Source organism: Oncorhynchus clarkii, chromosome 21, assembly GCF_045791955.1.
Source record: "Oncorhynchus clarkii lewisi isolate Uvic-CL-2024 chromosome 21, UVic_Ocla_1.0, whole genome shotgun sequence".
Classification (NCBI taxonomy): Eukaryota; Metazoa; Chordata; class Actinopteri; order Salmoniformes; family Salmonidae; genus Oncorhynchus; species Oncorhynchus clarkii.
This window is the reverse complement of record NC_092167.1, coordinates 27,682,883-27,704,973: the sequence shown is the minus strand read 5'-3', so window position 1 is coordinate 27,704,973 and position 22,091 is coordinate 27,682,883. Positions and strand designations below refer to the sequence as shown.

General features: G+C 43.8%; 2 protein-coding genes across 5 annotated transcripts in view; both read right to left on the bottom strand.

Annotated features, from left to right (window-relative positions):
* Positions 1–462: 462 nt before the first annotated feature.
* Positions 463–10,164, bottom strand: LOC139378821 (ankyrin repeat domain-containing protein 46). The gene is made up of 6 exons (XM_071121343.1): positions 9,955–10,164; positions 9,118–9,203; positions 4,830–5,086; positions 4,245–4,403; positions 1,547–1,658; positions 463–1,277 (listed from the first exon to the last, which is right to left on the bottom strand). Exons 2-6 carry the CDS (start codon positions 9,169–9,171, stop codon positions 1,173–1,175), a joined length of 687 nt encoding a protein of 228 aa, XP_070977444.1. The 5' UTR covers positions 9,172–9,203; positions 9,955–10,164; the 3' UTR covers positions 463–1,172.
* A 912-nt stretch (positions 10,165–11,076) lies between these two features.
* Positions 11,077–22,091, bottom strand: part of LOC139378814 (collagen alpha-6(IV) chain-like) — a 166,629-nt gene continuing 155,614 nt past the window's right edge. For all 4 annotated transcript variants that reach the window (XM_071121334.1, XM_071121336.1, XM_071121333.1 and 1 more), the window contains 8 exons: positions 21,591–21,707; positions 16,754–16,915; positions 16,279–16,377; positions 15,930–16,076; positions 15,578–15,694; positions 15,004–15,195; positions 14,516–14,802; positions 11,077–14,202 (listed from right to left, as the gene is read on the bottom strand). In XM_071121334.1, the coding sequence (XP_070977435.1) occupies positions 13,945–14,202; positions 14,516–14,802; positions 15,004–15,195; positions 15,578–15,694; positions 15,930–16,076; positions 16,279–16,377; positions 16,754–16,915; positions 21,591–21,707 (1,379 nt within the window). In that variant the 3' untranslated portion in view covers positions 11,077–13,944. The remainder of the gene's footprint in view (positions 14,203–14,515; positions 14,803–15,003; positions 15,196–15,577; positions 15,695–15,929; positions 16,077–16,278; positions 16,378–16,753; positions 16,916–21,590; positions 21,708–22,091) is intronic.

Genomic DNA, 22,091 nt, shown 5'->3' with positions numbered 1-22,091 from the left:
AATTGTCAAATTCACACACTGGAGAGCATCTGGTCATCCCTACTGCTGGTGATCTGGCGACTCACTAAACACACCTGCTTTGTTTCTAAATGATGTTGGAGTGTGCCCCTGGCTATCCATAAATAAAAAATACTAGATCTGATTTGCTTAATATAAGGAATTTGAAATGATTTCTACTTTTGATACTTAATTACATTTTAGAAATTACATTTACTTTCGATACTTAAGTATATTTAAAACCAAATACTTTTAGACCTTTACTCAAGTAGTATTTTACTGGGTGACTTTCACTTGTCATTTTCTATTAAAAGGTATCTTTACTTTTACTCAAGTATGACAATGGGGTACTTTTTCCAGCACTACAGATGTGTATATTTCCTCTTTTTGAGGGTTATTCTTTAAAAAGCCATGTGAGTATTCCAGAAAAAGAAAACAGTGACAAATTCACGCCACTGTACGATATTTAGTTTGATTTAGTCATTTATTTTGTCATAGGGATTACTAACACATGAAATGATGTGGATTCTTATTCATAACGGGCCACATTGAGAATGTTTAAAGCAAATGTTATAGAACACATATATAGTACAAAATGCAGGAAATGCAGACTTCCGGGGTGCTGCCCAATAATATCTCCTTTCTCCTGAAGTGTACACTAATTCACGCCTTTTAACAAATTTAAAAGCATTGGATTGGTGGAGGCCTGGGTGGGAGTTCTTGCCATATTTCATATACCAGTCATATCCTTCCAAATTAGTGAAGGGAAGTTAACACGTGCACACTTTAGGACGAATGAGAGATCATTGGGACGTGGCCCAGCTGGAGAAAAGCCACTGTTAACCATCACATATGGACAACAAGCCCTGGCTAGTCATGTCAATCACAATGACATCACATGAGAACAAGCATTACTCTGCCCTCTGCTAGAATGGGCTGGATTGTTAAGGTAAGAGTAGTCTCCAAGGTTGGAAAGGGAATGTTTTGCTGGAATTATGCGAGTGCGTATGTGTGCGCGAGTGAATCTAAAAGTTAAAACATCCACCCACCCCTTTACAATCTAAACCCCAGTGCTTCCTTGCATGTCGCCCCAAACCTTCCATTCGTGTCCTCTTTTTTTAAAACCCCCTCTTCCTCTATCTGTGCCCCAGTTCTGACCGTTCCTCTTTCCCTCCTCAGTGTACCAGCTCCAGTTGGCTGGCGGAGAAGGGCAGCACCCCGCTGACGTAGTAAGCGATGCCCAGGGAGAGCAGGGCGATAACCACCAGTAGTAGCAGCACCTGTAACAAGAGTTCGAAAAGCAGCCTTTATTGTGAGTTTCACCAAAATTGAGACACCAGGTTATACACAGTATGGTCATTTGAAGACCTCTTATTGGCTACGTCTGTGGTGTAACTTCCTGTCTCTGGCAAAGAGGTTCCGTTGCTAAGCAGGAGATGCCTAGCTTAATCAATCCGACAAAAGAAACGCTTGTACGGCATGTGACAGAACAAAAGTCCAGTCTCCTTGCACTGCTAAACATCCGTGACGCTGCAACGTGCTTACTTACCCTCCAGAAGCCCAGGTCCTCTACAAACTCCTGCCAGGTGGTCCTGAAACTGGACAGTACCCCCTCACTGTTCTGGAGGTTGGGGTTGAGCAGGGAGTGGCTCTCCATTGCACTGACAGGGAGAGAATGAAGTAGCCCACGGTTAGCTTACATGCCACCATGACATAACTTGATATACACAGAGTGTTCTAAACATTAGGCACATCCTTCTTTATATTGAGTTGCACCCCACTTTGCCCTCCGAACAGCCTCAATTCCTCGGGGCATGGACTCTACAAGGTGTCAAAAGCGTTCCAAAGGGATGGTGGCCCATGTTGACGCCAACGCTTCCCACAGGTTGTGTCAAGCTGGCTGGGATGTCCTTTGGGTGATGGACCATTCTTGACACGCACGGGAAACTGTTGAGCAAGAAACAACCAGCAGCGTTGCAGTTCTTGACACAAACCAATACGCCTGGCACCTGCTACCATACCCCGTTCAAAGGCACTTCAATCTTTGGTCTTGCCCAGTCACAGTCAATGGCACACATAAACAAGCCATGTCTCAATGGTCTCAAGGCTAAGAAGTCCTTCATTAACCCGTCTCCTCCCCTTCATCTACACAGATTGAAGTGGATTTAACAAGGGACCCCAATAAGGGATCATAGCTTTAACCTAGTCAGTCTGTCATGGAAAGAGTCGGTGTTCTTAATGTTTTGTATAGTCAAAAGTTTGGACACACCTACTCATTCAAGGGTTTTTCTTTATTTTTTATACATTGTAGAATTATAGTGAAGACATCAAAACTATTAAATAACACATATGGAATCATGTAGTAACCAGAAAAGTGTTAAACAAACCAAAATATACTTTATATGAGATCCTTCAAAGTAGCCACCCTTTGCTTTGATAACAGCTTTGAACACTCTTGGCATTCTCTCAACCAGCTTCACGCGGTAGTCAATTAACAGGTGTGCCTTGTTCAAAGTGAATTTGTGGAATGTCTTGTCGTGTTTGAGCCAATCAGTTGTGTTGTTATGCAGGGGTGGTATACAGAAGATAGCCCTATTTGGTAAAATACCAAGTCCATATTATGGCTAGAACAGCTCAAATAATCAAAGAGAAACGACAGTCCATCATTACTTCAAGATATCAGTTAATCCGGAAAATGTCAAGAATTTTGAAACCATCAAGCGCTATGATGAAACTAGCTCTCATGAGGACCACCACAGGAAAGGAAGACCCAGAGTTATCTCTGCTACAGAGGATAGGTTCATTAGAGTTATCAGCCTCAGAAATTGCAGCCCAAATAAGTAACAGATACGTTGCAACATCAACTGTTCAGAGGAGACTGTGAATCAGGCTTTCATGGTCGAGTTGCTGCAAAGAAACCACTACTAAAGGACACCAATAAGAAGAAGAGACTTGCTTAGTCCAAGAAACACGAGCAATGGACATTAGACCGGTGGAAATCTGTCGTGTCTTTGTGAGATGCAGAGTTGGTGAACGGATGATCTCCTCATGTGTGGTTCCCACCGTGAGGCATGGATGAGGAGGTGTGATGGTGCTTCGCTGGTGCCACTGTCTGTGATTTATTTAGAATTCAAGGCACACTTAACCAGCATGGCTACTACAGCATTCTGCAGCGATAAGCCATCCCATCTGGTTTGAGCTTAGTATGACTATAATTTGTTTTCCAACAGGACAATGACCCAAAACACACCTCCAGGCTGTGTAAGGGCTATTTTACCAGGGAACTGACCTGGCCAAGACAATGTATTTTTATTTAACCTTTATTTAACTAGGCAAGTCAGTTAAAAACAAATTCTTATTTTAAAATGACGGCCTACCCCGGCGTCGCCCTATAGGACTCCCAACCACGGCCGGATGTGATGCAGCCTGGATCACCCGGATCACCCACAATCGCCCGACCTCAACCCAATTGAGATGGTTTTGGATGAGTTGGACCGCAGAGTGAAGGAAAAGCAGTCAACAAGTGCTCAGCATATGTGGGAACTCCTTCAAGACTGTTGTAAAAGTATTTCTCATGAAGCTGATTGAGAGAATGCCAAGAGTGTGCAAAGCTGTCATCAAGGCAAAGGGTGGCTACTTTGAAGAATCTCAAATATATTTTGGTTTACACTTTCTTGGTTACAACATGATTCCATATGTGTTATTTCATAGTTTTGATGTCTTCACTATTATTCTACAAGGTACAAAATAGCAAAAATAAATGAAAACCTTTGAATGAGTAGGTGTGTCCAAACTTTCGACTGGTACTGTAGATAGGAGTGGCTTTCCGTCACACTGAGGGGGGAGAGAGGGGAGATGGTGGTAAATGCGATAGACTGTAACATTACTTATATATACACACACTGAGATTATCGGAGGAGCGGAGAGACAGTGAAGATAGGTTTGACAACCAGTACACAGTGATGCAAATTCATCCATATTTTATATGCTGCACTTCTGTTCTAGTCTCTTGGCCCCTCTTGTGAGTGGGTCTGAAAATCAGAAACGGCAACACACATACTACAATAGTCACCTCCTATGGAACCCTTTCACCTCGTGCTACCCTGTCCCCGCCTCACTTTTTGCTCTCTGCCATCCGCATGGTCTCCAGCTTAGAATGGGTGTAACAGAATGAAGATCATATCATAAGCTCACTCCGCAGCTTGAAGTCTACTTGCGTTGCCTAATTGCCCCCCAACCCCCCCCACCTCTCGCTCTCAGCCATCTGCATGGTCTCCAGTTTGGAGTGGGCTCCTCTGTTGAATCCTTTAACTTCCTGCTCCTCCAGGCCCTCCAGCAGACGGATAGCGTCCTTGTTCACCCCGCGCCTCTTGGCCAGTACAAGGGGAGTCGACCCGTTGTGGTTACTGAGAAAGTGAAAGGGAACGCTTGGATGTTAGATTGTAAAGAGGTGCTGGTGCTTCTTTCAGATGTTAAGCCCACATTTACTGTCCTGCATCAGTCCATGGCCCGTGGAGTAGAAATGGGATAAAGGAAAATATTGTTCAGGATGGCAAAACTGGGATGGGGGGGGGGGTTGTTACGTTTGCTAGTTTAATGTGTCTTGGATGGTCCATGATAATGCACATTTTGTCAGACGGTAGGCTGTCTCTAAGGCTCTGAACCGTTCCAAGACTAGCTTTTACCCATCCCTCCTTCCCTTTCTCACCAGATATATCTAGACTTGAGCCACTCTCAGCATTCAAGCTCTCTCTCTAAAAAAATGTATAATAAATAAATAAATAAATAAATAAAAAGCTACCCCTCAATCCAACCCCCAGCCCCTCTCTTACCAGATGTCTATCTTGAGGCCGTTGGACACCAGGAACTGGATGGTATCCACATGTCCACAGAGGTGCAGGGCTGTGTTACCCTGGTAGTCTGTAGCCAGGAGGTCTGCCCCAAACTTATGGAGGAACCAACAGATGTCCACGTTCCCCCTGGCAGCCGCTAGGTGCAGGCCCGTACGACCCCGGTTGTCCCGTATGTTTGGGTCACAGCCCGTCTCCAGTAGCCGCTTGGCAAAAGGCAGGTCCCCGTCAATGCAGGCCTGCAGATAGGGATTTGCCTTTATTTAACCAGGTAAGTTATTGAGAACACATTCTCTACTGGGCAATTCCGTGGGAAAGTCAACTTGAGCATCCGCAACAACAATAAAAAGTTGTCATTTCATTGGCCATCTAACTAACGACATGTGTTCTAGCTAAGATTCTATTGGAAAATATATGCGGAAATGCATTTGTCATACATGGCAGTACTATTTTAGATAGAAAGATAAGTGTTTATCAACAATCTGTGAATAGTCCTGGAGTATTTTTTCTTCTCCAAATGAAAGCCCCCCAAAATATACGGACTTCATCCAGTGTCCAGAAAAGTGGATTGGATTGGCAGTATAGGCTAAGTTTGGGCGGTGTCCAGATTTTCATACCGTCATACCAGTTCTGTAGCATACCAGGGTATGCGGTATTACCGAATGTGTACACAATGGGCGCTATTTCAAATTTGTTTTATTATAATAATAATAATAAACAACCAAATTTGTTTTCCATTAAAACATACATGAAAATCAAAAGGAATACAGTCAAGACATTGACAAGGTTATAAATAATGATTTTTAATTGAAACAATACATTTGGCTTCCGTCAAAGAATCCTCCATTTGCAGCAGCTACACCCTTGCAGACCTTTGGCATTGTAGTTGTCAACTTGTTGAGGTGATCTGAAGAGATTTCACCCCATGCTTCCTGAAGCACCTCCCACAAGTTGGATTGGCTTGATGGGCACGGTCAAGCTGCTCCCACAACAGCTCAATAGGGTTGAGATCCGGTGACTGTGCTGGCCACTCCATTATAGACAGAATACCAGCTGACTGCCTCATCCCTAAATAGTTATTGCATAGTTTGGAGCTGTTCTTTGGGTCATTGTCCTGTTGTAGGAGGAAATTGGCTCCAATTAAGCGCCGTCCACAGGGTATGGCATGGCGTTGCAAAATGGAGTGATAGCCTTCCTTCTTCAAGATCCCTTTCACCTTGTACAAATCTCCCACTTTACCACCACCAAAGCACCCCCAGACCATCACATTGACTCCACCATGCTTGACAGATGGCGTCCAGCATGTTTCCATTTCTTCTGCGACTCATGAATGTTCTTCTTTGTGATCCGAACACCTCAAACTTAGATTTGTCTGTCCATAACACCCTTTTCCAATCTTCCTCTGTCCAGTGTCTGTGTCCTTTTGCCCATCTTAATCTTTTATTTTCATTGGCCAGTCTGAGACATGGCTTTTTCTTTGCAACTCTGCCTAGAAGGCCAGCATCCCGGAGTCGCCTCTTCACTGTTGACATTGAGACTGTTTTGCAGGTACTATTTAATGAAGCTGCCAGTTGAGGACTAGTGAGGCGTCTGTTTCTCAAACTAGACACTTTAATGTACTTGTCCTCTTGCTCAGTTGTGCACCGGGGCCTCCCACTCCTCTTTCTATTCTGGTTAGAGTCAGTTTGCTCTGTTCTGTTAAGGGAGTAGCACACAGCGCTGTACGAGATCTTCAGTTTCTTGGCAATTTCTCACATGGAATAGCCTTAATTTCTCAGAACAAGAATAGACTGACGAGTCTATGTGTAACCATGCCAGATCAGGAGCTCCACACACATCCGGTGGCTTCACTGGCGGGATTGTCACAGATCAGCCACCCAGACAGCTGATGAAACTGTGGGTTTGCACAACCGAAGAATTTCTGCACAAACTGTCAGAAACCGTCTCACGGAAGCTCATCTGCGTGTTTGTCGTCCTCACCAGGATCTGACTGCAGTCCAAATGCTCACCTTCGATGGCCACTGGAATGCTGGACAAGTGTTGTCTTCACGGATGACTCCCGGTTTCAGCTGTACCGGGCAGATGGCAGACAGCATGTATGGCGTCGTGTGGGCGAGCGGTTTGCTGATGTCAACATTGTGAACAGAGTGCCCCATGGTGGCGGGGGGGTTATGGTACGGGCAGGCATAAGCTATAGACAATGAACACAATAGCATTTTATGGATGGCAATTTGAATGCACAGAGATACCGTGATGAGATCATTGTCTTGCCATTCATCCGCCACAATCACCTCATGTTTCAGCATGATTATGCACGGCCCCATGTCGCAAGGATCTGTACACAATTCCAGGAAGCTGAAAATGTCCCAGTTCTTCCATGGCCTGCATACTCACCAGACATGTCACCCATTGAGCATGTTTGTGATGCTCTGGATCGCCGTGTACGACAGTGTATTCCAGTTCCCGCCAATATCCAGCAACTTCACACAGCCATTGAAAATGATTGGGACAACATTCTACAGCCTGCTCAACTCTATGTGAAGGAGATGTGTTGTGCTGCATGAGGTAAATGGTATTCACACCAGATACTGACTGGTTTTCTGATCCACGACCCTACCTTGTTTTTTAAAATGGTATCTGTGATCAACAGATCCATATCTGTGTTCCCAGTCATGTTAAATCCATAGATTAGGGCCTAATGAATGTATTTAAATTGACTGATTTCCTTATATGAACTGTAACTCTGTAAAATATTTGAAATTGTTGCATGTTGTGTTTATATTTTTGTTCAGAGTATTTTTTTTGGGGGGGGGCACAAAACAATTAAGACAACAGGGATCTTGGTCCAGGAGGGGATTGAATGTTTCTGCTGTAACCAAGAAGCTTGATCCTGACATCTCGCCACAAGTTAACAGACTAAATGCATAGCTGGATCCCTGAGCTGGATATAATTTATTTGACAAATCTTAGGTTTCTTATAGTTATACTTAACTTATAATAAATGATTATTTAAAATGGTATTGAAAATCATACCGTCAGTATTTCGAAATATACACATTATATCGTATAATGGGGTATCGACCTAGCCTAGTATAGGCACATGTAGATTGTCTCATTTATATATTTTGCACAATATTTTAGAAGAATTGTAATTAAAAAAAATGGTATATTTACCCACAATTGTTTTTTTTAAACCTTTATTTAACTAGGCAAGTCAGTTAAGAACAAATTCTTATTTACAATGATGGCCTACACCGGCCAAACCCGTGCGCCGCCCTATGGGGCTCCCAATTTTCTTCGAAAAGGCTATCCATGTTTTGACCTAAGACTTACAAACTCACTACTTTTACTATTATGTTTAGTCTCCTGAAAAAGCTTGTCCATTTCATGTAACATCCATAATGCTTCTTATTTTCTATATTTCACTAACATGACAATATTTAGAGGTCTGCTTTTTTGGGGGGGAACACTCCCCCCAAGGGGTACTATAGACACACACATCAAAAGTTTCATTTACATTTTGTTTGTCCATTCTGTGAGACATTAAAGTTGTGATTTTGCGTGCAAATGTAATGTCCATAACGCTGGAATCGTCCTACTACAATAGCAACCAGGGATGAGTTAGACCAATAATAGTCAATTGATTGTGTCTGTATGGCTTTCAGAACATTTGGGAATTGAACATTTAAAACCCCCAATTTAGTGGTATTTTTCATCCCATCCAGCTGTAGAAAATACAAGTTTAAATTATTTATTTTGATTCAAAGTATATACAGCTTTTCCGTCCCCACAATAGATAAATAACCAATAACCAATGTTTCAGTTTATAAAACAACTGATTAGGCTAATAATTTTATCAACCCTAGCAACCATCAACTTTAAAAAGACTGGGGGTGTATTCATTCGTGCACACCGTAGCTAAATGTTTTGCAACCAAAAAGGTTTTTCAACAGAAGCGAGAGTTTCTTATTGGACAAATTCAGGAAGCTAGGTCCCTCCACGTTTTGTCCCGTTTGCATCAGTTTAGTTCCTAGTGAATACACTATTATTGCCCAATCCCAAATTGACCCCCAGACCCTACACCCTATGCGGAGATCTGAGAGGATTTGACAGATGTAAGCAACATGGTGAAACTTCCACTTTTGCAGTGAGCAAGTGGATCTATTACCATATCGTTTACGCCGGTCAAATCCTCTCAGATCTCCACAAGTGCATAGGGCATCGGGTCTAGGGGTCGATTTGGGATTGGCCCCCTTGTGTTGGACTCTACCTGCAGCAGGGGAACGGAGGTCTGCGACGAGTCGTTAATGAAGACATAGGACATGTCCGAGTGGGTGTCAGAAAATTCCAGCGTACCTGAAGTGGGGGAGGGAGGGACGGTAGCGGAGAGAAGGGTGAGAGGGAGGTAGGAAGGAGTAAGGAACGGGGAGGAGGGTAGGAAAGAGCAAGAAGGAAGGAGGGAGGGAGGGAAAGAAGAGAGAAGAAAGGGATGGACGGAGAGAATGAGAAAATGAGACAGGAATGTTTAATTTTTTTGGCCTCTGTAGAGTGCTGAGGCAGTAACCAAAAGGGAGCTGGTTCAAATCCCCAAGCTGGCAATGTGGAAAAATATGCCCTTGAGCAAGGCAGTTAAATCCACAAAAATAACTGCTTCCGGGCGCCGATGACGCACTGGCGTCGATTAAGGCTCTGATTCAGATCGGTTTGGTTAAATGCGGAAAACACATTTCAGACCAATGCATTCAGTTGTGCAACTGACTAGGTATCCTCTTTCCTCTAGCTTGCCGTCTTGGCAAGATAAAAATCAAAAGCTAACGTTATGTTAACTTGCCTTGACGTTAGCTAGCTAACTGATATTCATATGTTTATGTAACGTAGCTAACGTTAGTTAGCTTACTAGCTAGTAGGCACATTGTTATTATAACAACACAAAAAATATCTAATGAATACGGTAGCTAGCTAACGTTATTGACATCGAATCGTTTCATGATCCAACATACCCAGCCAGCTAGCTAGCTAGTACCAAACGAATGCTAGCTAGCTAACACACTCGTAATAACGTGACAACAAGCATTTGTCGAGCTTATTCAGTTGTTTGTGAAGTTACCTGTTTAGGTGTTCCAAATCAGAGGAGAAAATCTAAATTCGCTTTTCTGCTAAGCAGTGTGTTGTTGTGGTGGATGCTGAACCAGCTGTGATTTTACAACAGCTCAGCGCAAACTGGGTTACTCTCTGGGTGTAATCATTACAACAATTCTGTTGCAAAACGTTTTGCAATATAAATCGTTTACTCCGATGGCAAAACGCAAACGAGAGATTCTATTGGACAAATTCAGGTCGGTCCCTCCCCGTTTCGTTCCGTTGCTCCATTTGCTTCCGTTTGGTTCCTAAACAGTAAATGGTTCCCGTAATTAATACACCCCTGTTTTTTTGCGGCAGAGGAAGAAGGCTCTCTCAGAATCGGATCTATCAGTCAATCTGCATTTATAGTAGGCTTAAATATACACATATTATTACTGTGGAAAGATACATTAATATACAAATCAGTTGACCTAGCCAGAATTGTCCCACCATATAAAACATTATGGAATTCAACATAAAAACTTTGCCATTTTGTTGTTGTCATTTACCAGATACTCTTATCCATAGTGACCTAGAGTAGTGAGTGCATAATGCAATACATTTTAATACCCCCCCCCCCCCCCCCACTCTGGTGTTGTTCTATCAACTGAGCCACAGGGGATCTTATGTTTCACTGTGGAATGTTATATATTTTCTTTCTTCAAGATAGCCCTGAAGGCTGTATGATTAATTTTTTTTTTTTTTTTCAAGAATGAGAGGTTTTGACAAACATGAAAAAAACATAGCCTAATAATGTCAAATCAAATCCAAAAACCGTGTATACAAAGTGTATTTAAGGTCACAACACACGACATACATTTTTTTTTCTCAAAATATAACAAGAAAATAGTCTTACCTGATGCATTTACTCCAGTGGCAGTCTTAAAAGGCTGCATTTCCACAGGCAGCCCAATTATGTTATTTTTCCACAAATTGCTATTTTGACAATAACCGGAGAAAAAGAGTAGAATTGGTCTGCCTGTGTAAATGCAGCAAAATGAACCCCCACTCCAAGAGTGGTTAAAAACTGTTGATGATGTTGTGTTAGTCAGTGGGTGACAATCAAATATGACTGCTGTGGCTTTCCACGGAAGAGATGACGACAAAATAAAAGTGTTATACTTTAATGTTGTCTTGTTAAGCACACAGCACGTTCTGTGTTAAGTACCTACTAGGTTAGGTATGTTGCACTCTTCAAATGTGGTAACTCCACGACATCAAACAACATATATATAATTTGGACCCTTTTACAACATACTGTAGTCTAGATCTGTATAGGTGGTATATCATTTTGTTTAATTTCTCTCAAACAATCCTACTCATTGTTCCTCATTCAATCTGAATCTGTGTTAGTTGTAAAACTTTTATTTCATTGTGAACACAACACTGCACCTTTTGACTAAATCTGTTGAGGAAAATGTAGCATAATCATTGCAGTTATACATCTCTGTTATACATGTAAAATGTGGATTTGTATGAAAAATATTTATTTTTCAGGTTCTCAAAATTCCTTTTAAGACAGTGGAATATATTCAACAGAGGTCAGTGTCAAAACAGTGACAATAAAAATGTGTTTTTATATTTTTGTGTCATTCAAATATAACCATAGAATTATATATTTCCATATAAAACATATCCTAATTTTTTTTTTTGTTCGTTCCTATCATCGAATGTACAGATCATCTTCCCCATAATGTATTTGTAAATAACCTTTGAACAAGGGAATAATTACAGTGAAGTATAAGAATTACAATCTAGATTACAGACAAAAGAACAACAAATGAGAAAAAATCTAATTGAAAAAGATGTACTCAGGGCTACCAATGAGAGATGGGCCTATGTGTTAGACATAGTGGTTACAACTTAAGTCACCCAGCACTTTTAACATCAGTGGCTGCGTTCCAGGCCACCTACATTGCAGGCGTTGCATTGGCGTCAGATTGCTAGATCATATGATGTGGTTAGCTGATATATTACTCACCTATCCAAGTGTTTTGAGATCTCGCAGGCGTCTGCAATGTAGTCGCACTGGAACGCATCCATTGACATGACAGCAACTGAGGAGAGCAGATAGGGACTACAGCAACACAGTAGGCCTTATCGTTTGCTCTGATAAAATGTATGGTGAGCTTCTGTCCAACAACAAATATTGTAACGGAAAATGTGTGTGTGGTGTGTTTGTTGTTAGTTTGTGATTCCTTCCAAGCAGTTACTGCGTACTTGTATGTTTTGGCTCAAGTATGGGTGGTGGAGGGTTTTATAAAACCCAAATTTGGTCACAAAAAATGGAGCGAAGATAGTTACTCTCCTCACCTCGATAACCTGAGTGAAACCATGGAGAAAATGATGGTTCTAAATAATTACAAAGCCAACATGATTTGGTGCAATGTACGATCGGCTTGGTCACCCATTCCAGTCAGTGAAAGAGGTGAGTTTAAAGTAGCAATATTCAATATCTGTTTCCACCCAAAGTGTGAAACCCCCCTAACAACTGCATTTGTAAACAAAGGGTTGGGTCTTGGGAACATGGAACTGCCATTGAATTACTTTAATTCTATGTTATCTGTCCAACACAGTGACAGTTAAATGACACAATTCACTATTAGGGTCTCACTGTAGGTGGAAACTGAAATTATGGAGTGCTCCTTAAAAGGAGATGACATGGTCACAATAATCATATGTGTTCAGTGTTGATGGCTTGTGTTCCAGCAGTAAATTGGGGGGGGGGGTGATGTTGGTGGTTAGAACCTTCAACCTCCATCGCTGTAGTTAAACTGAAAAGACTGACTCCATTCATACCACAGGAGGTTGGTGGCACCTTCATTGGGGAGGACTGGCTCATAATAATGTCTGGAGCTGAATATGTGGAATGATATCAAATGCATGCGACACATTGGTTTCCATGTGTTTGATGCCATACCATTCGCTCCGTTCATGCCATTGTTGTGAGCCGTTCTCCCCTCAGCAGCCTCCTGTGATTTATACCAATTATAGGCACTCGCATTACTGCAATACATTCACATACACATAAATGGGATCTTCTATAAATAGAAGTATGACCATTTCTTCAAGTGATTCGGCATGGGATGACGTTACCTCACTCGATCTGTCTATGCCACTCATTCTAATATTTGAAAAGTGATGGATTTGTCTTTTTCAAAACTGTTGTCAAGTTGAGCCCCAGGGTAGGGTAGCAACAAAAAAAGAACATATTGGTTTCTAATAGGACCACAAGCATATATCGCAATACACTTACTGTTTCTATTAACTGAAGCAGACATAATCGCTATCATACGTGTGTGTGTGTGTTTGAGTATAAAAAGCGGCTGGCTAGCTATAGCAGTTAACAGGTATGTGTAGCAGGTCTCTTAGGTTCATGACAGCATGTAGTTGTAACGGTAGAGAATGTATTCATCCCAAATAGCATCATATTCCCTATGTAATGCACTACTTTGGACCAGAGTCCTATGGGTAGGTCACTATATAGGCCATTTGGGATGTAGCCCAGGAAGTGAAAGCGGTTCAGTGCAGGCCAAAGGGGTGGTTTGGGGTTGCACTCTCCGAGGTAGCCGTGAATGTTTTCAGACACATAACCATAGTAACGTGAAAAGAACAAAATGAAGACACATAAAACACACAGTATAGCACCACTGTCGGTAATAATCTAGTTTAGAACAAGACCGCTCATCTCTTCATCCCTTTCTGTCTTACATCAATACAAGGGCATCATAAACCCACAGAAGGGCCCTCGTCGGCTAATTCGGGAGCCCCTCACCCTCCTAGTGAGACCCCTAGATGAAGCAGGAGAGGTGCTCAAATTCAGTCAGTCAAAGTTTTTTTGTTTTTTTACCATTTCAATTACTCCACCTCCACCTCTCTCTTTTCCTTTCTGATAAGTAATCATCACCCTCTCCTTTGTTGTTTCAGTCTCTCTCTTTTTCATTTCCCATCTCTCCATCTTCATCTCTTATCCCAGCTACAAGATCTTGCTGCAGACTTGACAGCGACTGACTCGGCTGCGTTGGTTGCCTCCCTTCAGTGTGTCCATCGGAGGGGGGTCGAACTCCCGGTTAGGCTCAACCGTGGTCAGCCAGAAGCTGTACTTGTTGGCAAAGTAGTGGCAGGTGCCCTTGGCCCCATTACACTCGATGAAGGGCGTGGCGCGGAAGTCTTCCAGACAGGACCCTGGAGAGGACAGGGACTGGCCGCCGCCCTCAGCCCCGGCAGCAGTGTGCTGTATGGGGGGAAGGGAGAGAGAGAGAGAGGAGAGGAGGGGACCAGACAAGACCTAGGTGTTAGTCTCTAGATGGTGGTTTAGACTATGGAGTTATTGGGTAGTGAACTAGCTTTCATTAGAGAATCAAATATAGGCCAGGATTCAAAGCGTGATTGACATTTAAAGGCCATTTTACGATTGAGCCGACATCTTCAAGCGGTTGCCATGAATGTGATCGCAAACGCAGGAATATTGGCTTAAGGCACTCTGGGCGACAACGCTCTATAATGCACAGCGGATTAAATCTGGCCTTAATCCCGCCCCAACTCACCATGAGAAAGGAGTACCCGATCCAGAGGGACCTCCAGCCGGCAGGGCAGGTGGGGATGGTGAGGTCCTGTGAGTGGACAGCTACAGGCTGGGAGTAGGCCTCGCACACGGAGCACCTGCTGATGTACTGGCTGATAGCCTCCTCTCCCACCGGCATCATGGGGATGGGTGCCGTGGTGGACAGCCAATAGGACTTGTCGTTGCGGCTGGCGTAGTAGCAGATCTCGTTGGGCGTGCAGTACAGGAACGGGACAGTGCTGAAACGGGGAAGGCAGGAGCCTGCCATACCTGCGAGAGAGGGGAGATGAGGGAGAGAGGTGGAGAGAAGGGGGAGAGATGGGGGAGTCGGGGAGGAGAGATATAAAGTTGAGCTTTCCGCAAGTTTTTTAGGTCGCTCTGCCTGCCCGAATTGTATAATTGCTCATGTTGCCCTTGTGTGTGTGTGTGTGTGTGTGTGTGCGCCTGTGTGCAAGCGTGTGTGTGACGTACCGAGGTCCTGGTTATGGGCCTTCTCCTGCCCCTCAACATACAGCAGACTGTATCCTTCCCAGAGCTGAGCCATGCCCTGAGGACACATGGGCACCTGGTTGTTCTGACTGTGCTTCACCAGAGTGTAGCCAATACTCCTGCTGCGCGCCACACTACCTGTGGGACCCTGCAGTCCAGGCTTACCGGGCAGACCTGGGTGAGAAAGGAGAGGAAGGGAGAGGGGAGGGGAGAAGTGGGGAGGGAGTATGTAAGTAGTACAGGTTCATGTTGGGTATCACTTTACTTAAAACCTCTGGCTATAATGCATTATGATGCGGTTATAAAGCAATGTAAGACTTGTCATGTTGTATAGAGGTCGATGTGTGTTCGGACGGATTCACATACAGACATTCTAGATACACACTCATACTCACAGTTGGCAAATACACTGTAGGCACTATACGCGCGCGTACGTACGTACACACACACACACACACACACACACACACACACACACACACACACACACACACACACACACACACACACACACACACACACACACACACACACACACACACACACACACACACACCTTGTGACCCGGTAGGTCCAGGGAAACCAGGAGGACCAGAGTCTCCCAGAGGTCCGTCCAGGCCTGACCCTCCGTTCCTCCCCTGCTTCCCTACCGCGCCGGGCCTGCCTTTAGGACCTGGAACCGAGGAGGAGGTTCATGTTTTAATCCCTAATGGGTCAGGTTTGGATCAGGGTACTGTAAACTGATCCTAGATATGGGATTAGGGGGTGACTGTGGTTAGTCTGAATCAACACAAGGCATAACTGATCCTAGATCAGTATTCCTTCTCTGAGATGCTTTGTGAATATAGTCCCAAGTAGGTTACTTACCCCCCTGCCTGGCCTCTGGCTGTTCTAAGTGGGCTACTCACCCCCCCTGCCTGGCATGCCGGGATTGCCTGCTTCTCCCATGGACCCTGGAGTTCCGTTGTTCCCGGGGTCTCCCATGTCTCCATAGGGTGTTGGACTGTCCGGCCTGGGGAAAGTTATACCTTGGGGTCCCTTACGACCAGTATCACCTAGAGGGGGAGAGAGAGAAGTGTGAGGAGGGGAAAGGGGGGGGAAAGGGAGGAAGGACAGGATAGGGAAAGAGAGAGAGGGGTAGAGAGAGAGAGAGAGAAAACGCAAAATGAGAGATACATTTTTTACAATTAATCAAATTGACAAAGACAAGTGTTTCATCTTCAAGATCAGTGTGTGTTAAAAGGATAAGTCTCTCACCTCTCCTTCCTTTGGGTCCTTTCCCACCGTAGTATCCTGGATCTCCAGGGAAGCCCATTTGTCCTGATGCTCCACTGTACCCAGAGTCACCTCTCTCCCCTGGGCAACACAGCAACAACAACAACAACATTTACAACACACCCCATCAGACACGCGGTACACCAACTACAGGGGTAAGAAAATGTCAGATCAACATCCAATTCTGGCTGATACTTTATTGAGTTGTCAACAAATGTGCCCATCAGACAATTGTACGTTTCAGATCAACATCCAATTTAGGTTGATATTCAAACGGGAATCTTACTTGAAATAAAGCAATTTGACCCTATGATTTGACCCTATGATTTGACCCTATGAGTCTATAAGGCTACCGTCAAGGGTAATCATCCTCAGTCTGAGAGCCATCATCACTGTACCTTGCTTTTGAATCACATTCTGATGGATATTACAGTACATTGATTTGTCATCCCTGTACCTTTGAATCCAGGGTTTCCGTCCCGTCCTGGGCCACCTGGACCCCCAGGGTCTCCACGGTTACCAGGGGTACCAGGGATGCCAGAGAGCCCAGAGTCGCCTCTGTCCCCTTGGGCTGTACCGGGCCCCGGTGGGCCTGGGGGGCCTGGAGGACCACGGTAACCTGGAGGATCCGACCATAAACAATTAACACAAGAGTGAACCAGCTACAGTATAGAGGTCTATAGAGTGTTGGATTTAGATGGAGGGAGGAGAATGAGAGATGACTCAGAGGGAGAAATGGAGAGAAGGAGAAGGAGAAGAGGACAACCTGGAGGAACGGACAGAGGGGAGAGGAGATGTTAACACTCAGTAAACTAGGTATAGATATAGAGTGGAAAGAGATGGAGAGATGTAGGGAGGAAAGAGATAGAGGGGAAAGTAGAAAGGAGTAGAAAGGAGGAGAAGAACATGGAAGAAAAAGGAGGAAAGTGAGATGGAGGAATATAAGGAGACTAATCTCAGCGGATCAAATCAAATCAAATTCTATTAGTCACATGCGCCGTATACAACAGTGAAATGCTTACTTACGAGCCCCTAACCAACAACACAGTTTATTTAAAAAATATATGAATAATAAATTTGAAATAAAAGTAAGGAGGCTGAGCAGTTGCAATACCAGGCAGTGATGAAACCAGTTAGGATACCCTCGATGGTACAGCTGTAGAACCTTTTGAGGATCTGAGGACCCATGCAAAATCTTTTCAGTCTCCTGAGGGTGAATAGGTTTTGTCGTGCCCTCTTCATGACTGTCTTGCTGTGCTTGGACCATGTTAGTTTGTTGGTGATGTTGACACCAATGAACTTGAAGCTCTCAACCTGTTCCACTACAGCCCTGTCGATGAGAATGGGGGAGTGCTCGGTCCTCTTTTTCCTGTAGTCCACAATCATCTCCTTTGTCTTGATCACATTGAGGAAGAGGTTGTTGGCACCACATCTCTGACCTCCCCCTTATAGGCTGTCTCGTCGTTATCGGTGATCAGGCCTACCACTGTTGTGTCATCGCCAAACTTAATGATGCTATTGGAGTCGTGCCTGGCCGTGTAGTCATGAGTAAACAGGGAGTACAGGAGGGGAGAGAGCACACACCCCTGAGGGGCCCCTTTGTTGAGGATCAGCGTGGCAGATGTGTTGTTACCTACCCTACAACCTGGGGGTGGCCCGTCAGGAAGTCCATGATCCAGTTGCAGAGGGAGGTGTTTAGTCCCAGCGTACTTAACTTATTGATGAGCTTTGAGGGTACTATGGTGTTGAACGCTGAGCTGTAGTCAATGAATTGCATTCTCACATAGGTGTTCCTTTTGTCCAGGAGGGAAAGGACAGTGTGAAGTGCAATAGAGATTGCATCATCTGTGGATCTGTTTTGGCGGTATGCAAGTTGGAGTGGGTCTAGGGTTTCTGGGATAATGTTATTGATGTGAGACAGGACCAGCCTTTCAAAGCAGTTCATGGCTACAGACGTGAGTGCTATGGGTCGGAAGTCATTTAGCAGGTTACATTAGTGTTCTTGGGCACAGGAACTATGGTGTTCTGCTTGAAACATGTTGGTATTACAGACTCGGAAAGGGAGAGGTTGAAAATGTCAGTGAAGACAATTGCCAGTTGGTCAGCGCATGCTCGCAGTACACTTCCTGGTAATCTTTGTGGCCCTGCGGCCTTGTGAATGTTGACCTGTTTAAAGGTCTTACTAAATTGGCTGTGGAGAGCGCGATCACAGTCATCCAGAACAGCTGGTGCTCTCATCATGTTTCAGTGTTATTTTCCTCGAAGCGACTGTATTAGTAGTTTAGCTCGTCTGGTAGGCTCATGTCACTGCCCTTTGTAGTCTGTAATGGTTTGCAAACCATGACACATCTGACGAGCGTCAGAGCCGGTGTAGTACTATTCGATCTTAGTCCTGAATTGACGCTTTGCCTGTTTGATGGTTTGTTGGAGGGCATAGCGGGATTTCGTATAAGCTTCCGGGTTAGAGTCCTGCTCCTTGAAAGCGGCAGCTCTAGCCTTTAGCTTTGTTCGGATGTTGCCTGGCTTCTGGTTGCGGTATGTACGTACGGTCACTGTGGGGACGACGTCATCGATGCACTTATTGATGAAGCCAATCACTGATGTGGCGTACTCTTCAATGCCATTGGAGGAATCCTTGGACATATTCCAGTCTGTGCTAGCAAAACAGTCCTGTAGCTTAGCATCTGCTTCATCTGACAACCTTTTTTATTGATCGAGTCACTGGTGCTTCCTGCTTTAATTTTTGCTTGTAAGCAGAGGGATATAATTATGGTCAGATTTGCCAAATGGAGGGCGAGCTTTGTATGCCTCTCTGTGTGTAGATTAAAAGTGGTCCAGAGTTTTTTCCTTCTGGTTGCACATTTAACATGCTGATAGAAATTTGGTGAAACAGATTTAAGTTTCCCTGCATTAAAGTCCCCAGCTACTAGGAGCGCCGCCTCTGGGTGAGAATTTACCTGTTTGCTTATGGCGGAATACAGCTCATTCAGTGCGGTCTTAGTGCCAGCGTCAGTCTGTGGTGGTATGTAGACAGCTACAAAAAATACAGATTAAAACTCTCTAGGTAGATAGTGTGGTCTACTGCTTATCATGAGATACTCTACATCAGGCGAGCAAAACCTTGAGACTTCCTTAGATATCGTGCACCAGCTGTTATTTACAAAAATACATAGTCCGCTGCCCCTTGTCTTACCAGACGCCGCCGTTCTGTCCTGCCGATACACCGTATAACCAGCCAGCTGTACATTGAGAATGTCGTCGCTCAACCACAACTCCGTGAAACATAATGTTACAGTTTTGAATGTCCGTTGGTAGTTTAATCTTCCACGTAGTTAATCAATTTTATTTTCCAAAGATTGCACGTTTGCTAGCAGAATGGAAGGAAGTGGGGGTTTATTCGATCGCCTACAAATTCTCAGAAGGCAGCCTGCCCTCTGACCCCTTTTTCTCCACGCAAATGACGGGATCTGGGCCTGTTTCTGGGAAAGCAGTATATCACTCACGTCGAGCTCGTCAGACTCGTTAAAGGAAAAAAATAATTCTGCAAGTCCGTGTTGAGTAATCACAATTCGGATGCCCAGAAGTTATTTTTGGCCATAAGAGACGGTAGCAGCAACATTACAGTTGAAGTTGGAAGTTTACATACACCTTAGCAAAATACATTTAAACTCAGTTTCACAATTCCTGACATTTAATCCTAGTAAAAATCCCTGTCTTCGGTCAGTTAGGATCACCACTTTATTTTAAGAATGTGAAATGTCAGAATAATAGTAGAGAGAATTATTTATTTCAGCTTTAATTTCTTTCATTACGTTCCCAGTGGGTCAGAAGTTTACATACACTCAATTAATATTTGGTAGCATTGCCTTTAAATTGTTTAACTTGAGTCAAACGTTTCTGGTAGCCTTCCACAAGCTTCTCACAATAAGTTGGGTGAATTTTGGCCCATTCCTCCTGATGTAACGGAGTCAGGTTTGTAGGCCTCCTTGCTCGCACACACTTTTTCAGTTCTGCCCACAAATATTCTATGGGATTGAAGTCAGGGCTTTGTGATGGCCACTCTAATACCTTGCTTTTCTTGTCCTTAAGCCATTTTGCCACAACTTTGGAAGTATGCTTGGGGTCCATTTGGAAGACCCATTTGTGGCCAAGCTTTAACTTCCTAACTGATGTCTTGAGATGTTCCTTCAATATATATCCACATCATTTTCCTACCTCATGATGCCATCTATTTTATGAAGTGCACCAGTCCCTCCTGCAGCAAAGCACCCCCACAACATGGTGCTGCCACCCCCGTGCTTCACGGTTGGGAAGGTGTTCGCTTTTTCTCCAAACATAACAATTGTCATTATGGCGAAACAGTTCTATTTTTGCTTCATCAGACCCAGAGAACATTTCTCCAAAAAGTACGATCTTTGTCCCCATGTGCAGTTGCAAACCGTAGTCTGGCTTTTTTATGGCGGTTTTGGAGCAGTAGCTTCTTCCTTGCTGAGCGGCCTTTCAGGTTACGTCGATATAGGACTCGTTTTACTGTGGATATAGATACTTTTGTACCTGTTTCCTTCAGCATCGTCACAAGGTCCTTTGCTGTTGTTCTGGGATTGATTTGCACTTTTCGCACCAAAGTACTTTTATCTCTAGGAGACAGAACTCGTCTCCTTCCTGAGCGGTATGACGGCTGCGTGGTCCCATGGTGTTTATACTTGCATACTATTGTTTGTACAGATGAACGTGGTATCTTCAGGCATTTGGAAATTGCTCCCAAGGATGAACCAGACTTGTGGAGGTCTACAATCTTTTGTTTCTGAGGTCTTAATTGATTTATTTGGATTTTCTCATGATGTCAAGCAAAGAGGCACTGAGTTTGAAGGTAGGCCTTGAAATACATCCACAGGTACACCTCCAATTGACCCAAACGATGTCAATTATCAGAAGCTTCTAAAGCCATGACATCATTTTATGCAATTTTCCTAGCTGTTAAAGGCACAGTCAACTTAGTGTATGTAAACGTCTGACCCACTGGAATTGTGATACAGTGAATTATAAGTGAAATAATCTGTCTGTAAATGATTGTTGGAAAATTGACTTGTGTCATGCACACAGTAGATGTCCTAACCGACTTGCCAAAGTAATAGTTTGTTAACAAGAAATTTGTGGAGTGGTTGAAAAACAAGTTTTAACAACTCTAACCTAAGTGTATGTAAACTTCCGACTTCAACTGTATGTACAAAATAGGTTAAAAAGTTACAATCAATCTATAGTTTTGTAAAAGGCCAAATTAAGGGTTAAATTACCTTCTTCTCCATCGATTCCTGACAGGCCAGGGTCTCCCAGTGGTCCAGGGATATTAGAAATGATCGTCTCCCCACGAAGACCAGGCAGTCCTGGGAAGCCCGTCACACCAGGACCCCCTGACATCCAGACAAGAGTTGGGGTCAGCATCAACACACACACACACACACACACACACACACACACACACACACACACACACACACACACACACACACACACACACACACACACACACACACACACACACACACACACACACGTTACCCTAGGTGCCTCACTGTTTCTGCTTTAGAAACGGACTCTGGTCAAAAGAAGTGCACTATTACAGGAAATTACAGGGATTTGTGAAATAAGAAATATATTATGGACCATAAACTATCACCTTCATGCACTTAAGGAAATCATGAATGGCGGAGGCTCAATCAAGCTAGTCATCTTGACTACTTTCTTATGTTATTCTCGCTGCCACCAAAAGTTAAAGAGTGTTGATGGGGACAGAA

What these genes read in the sequence shown, in the direction of transcription:
- LOC139378821 (XM_071121343.1), bottom strand. Translation starts at nt 9,171, where the DNA reads ATGTCCTATGTCTTCATTAACGACTCGTCGCAGACCTCCGTTCCCCTG. An exon ending in CAGATGGCTGAGAGCGAGAG is followed by an intron (nt 1,659 to 4,244) that starts GTGGGGGGGGTT and finishes TCTCCCTGTCAG; the next exon opens with TGCAATGGAGAGCCACTCCC. An exon ending in AGGACCTGGGCTTCTGGAGG is followed by an intron (nt 1,278 to 1,546) that starts GTAAGTAAGCAC and finishes CTCTTGTTACAG; the next exon opens with GTGCTGCTACTACTGGTGGT.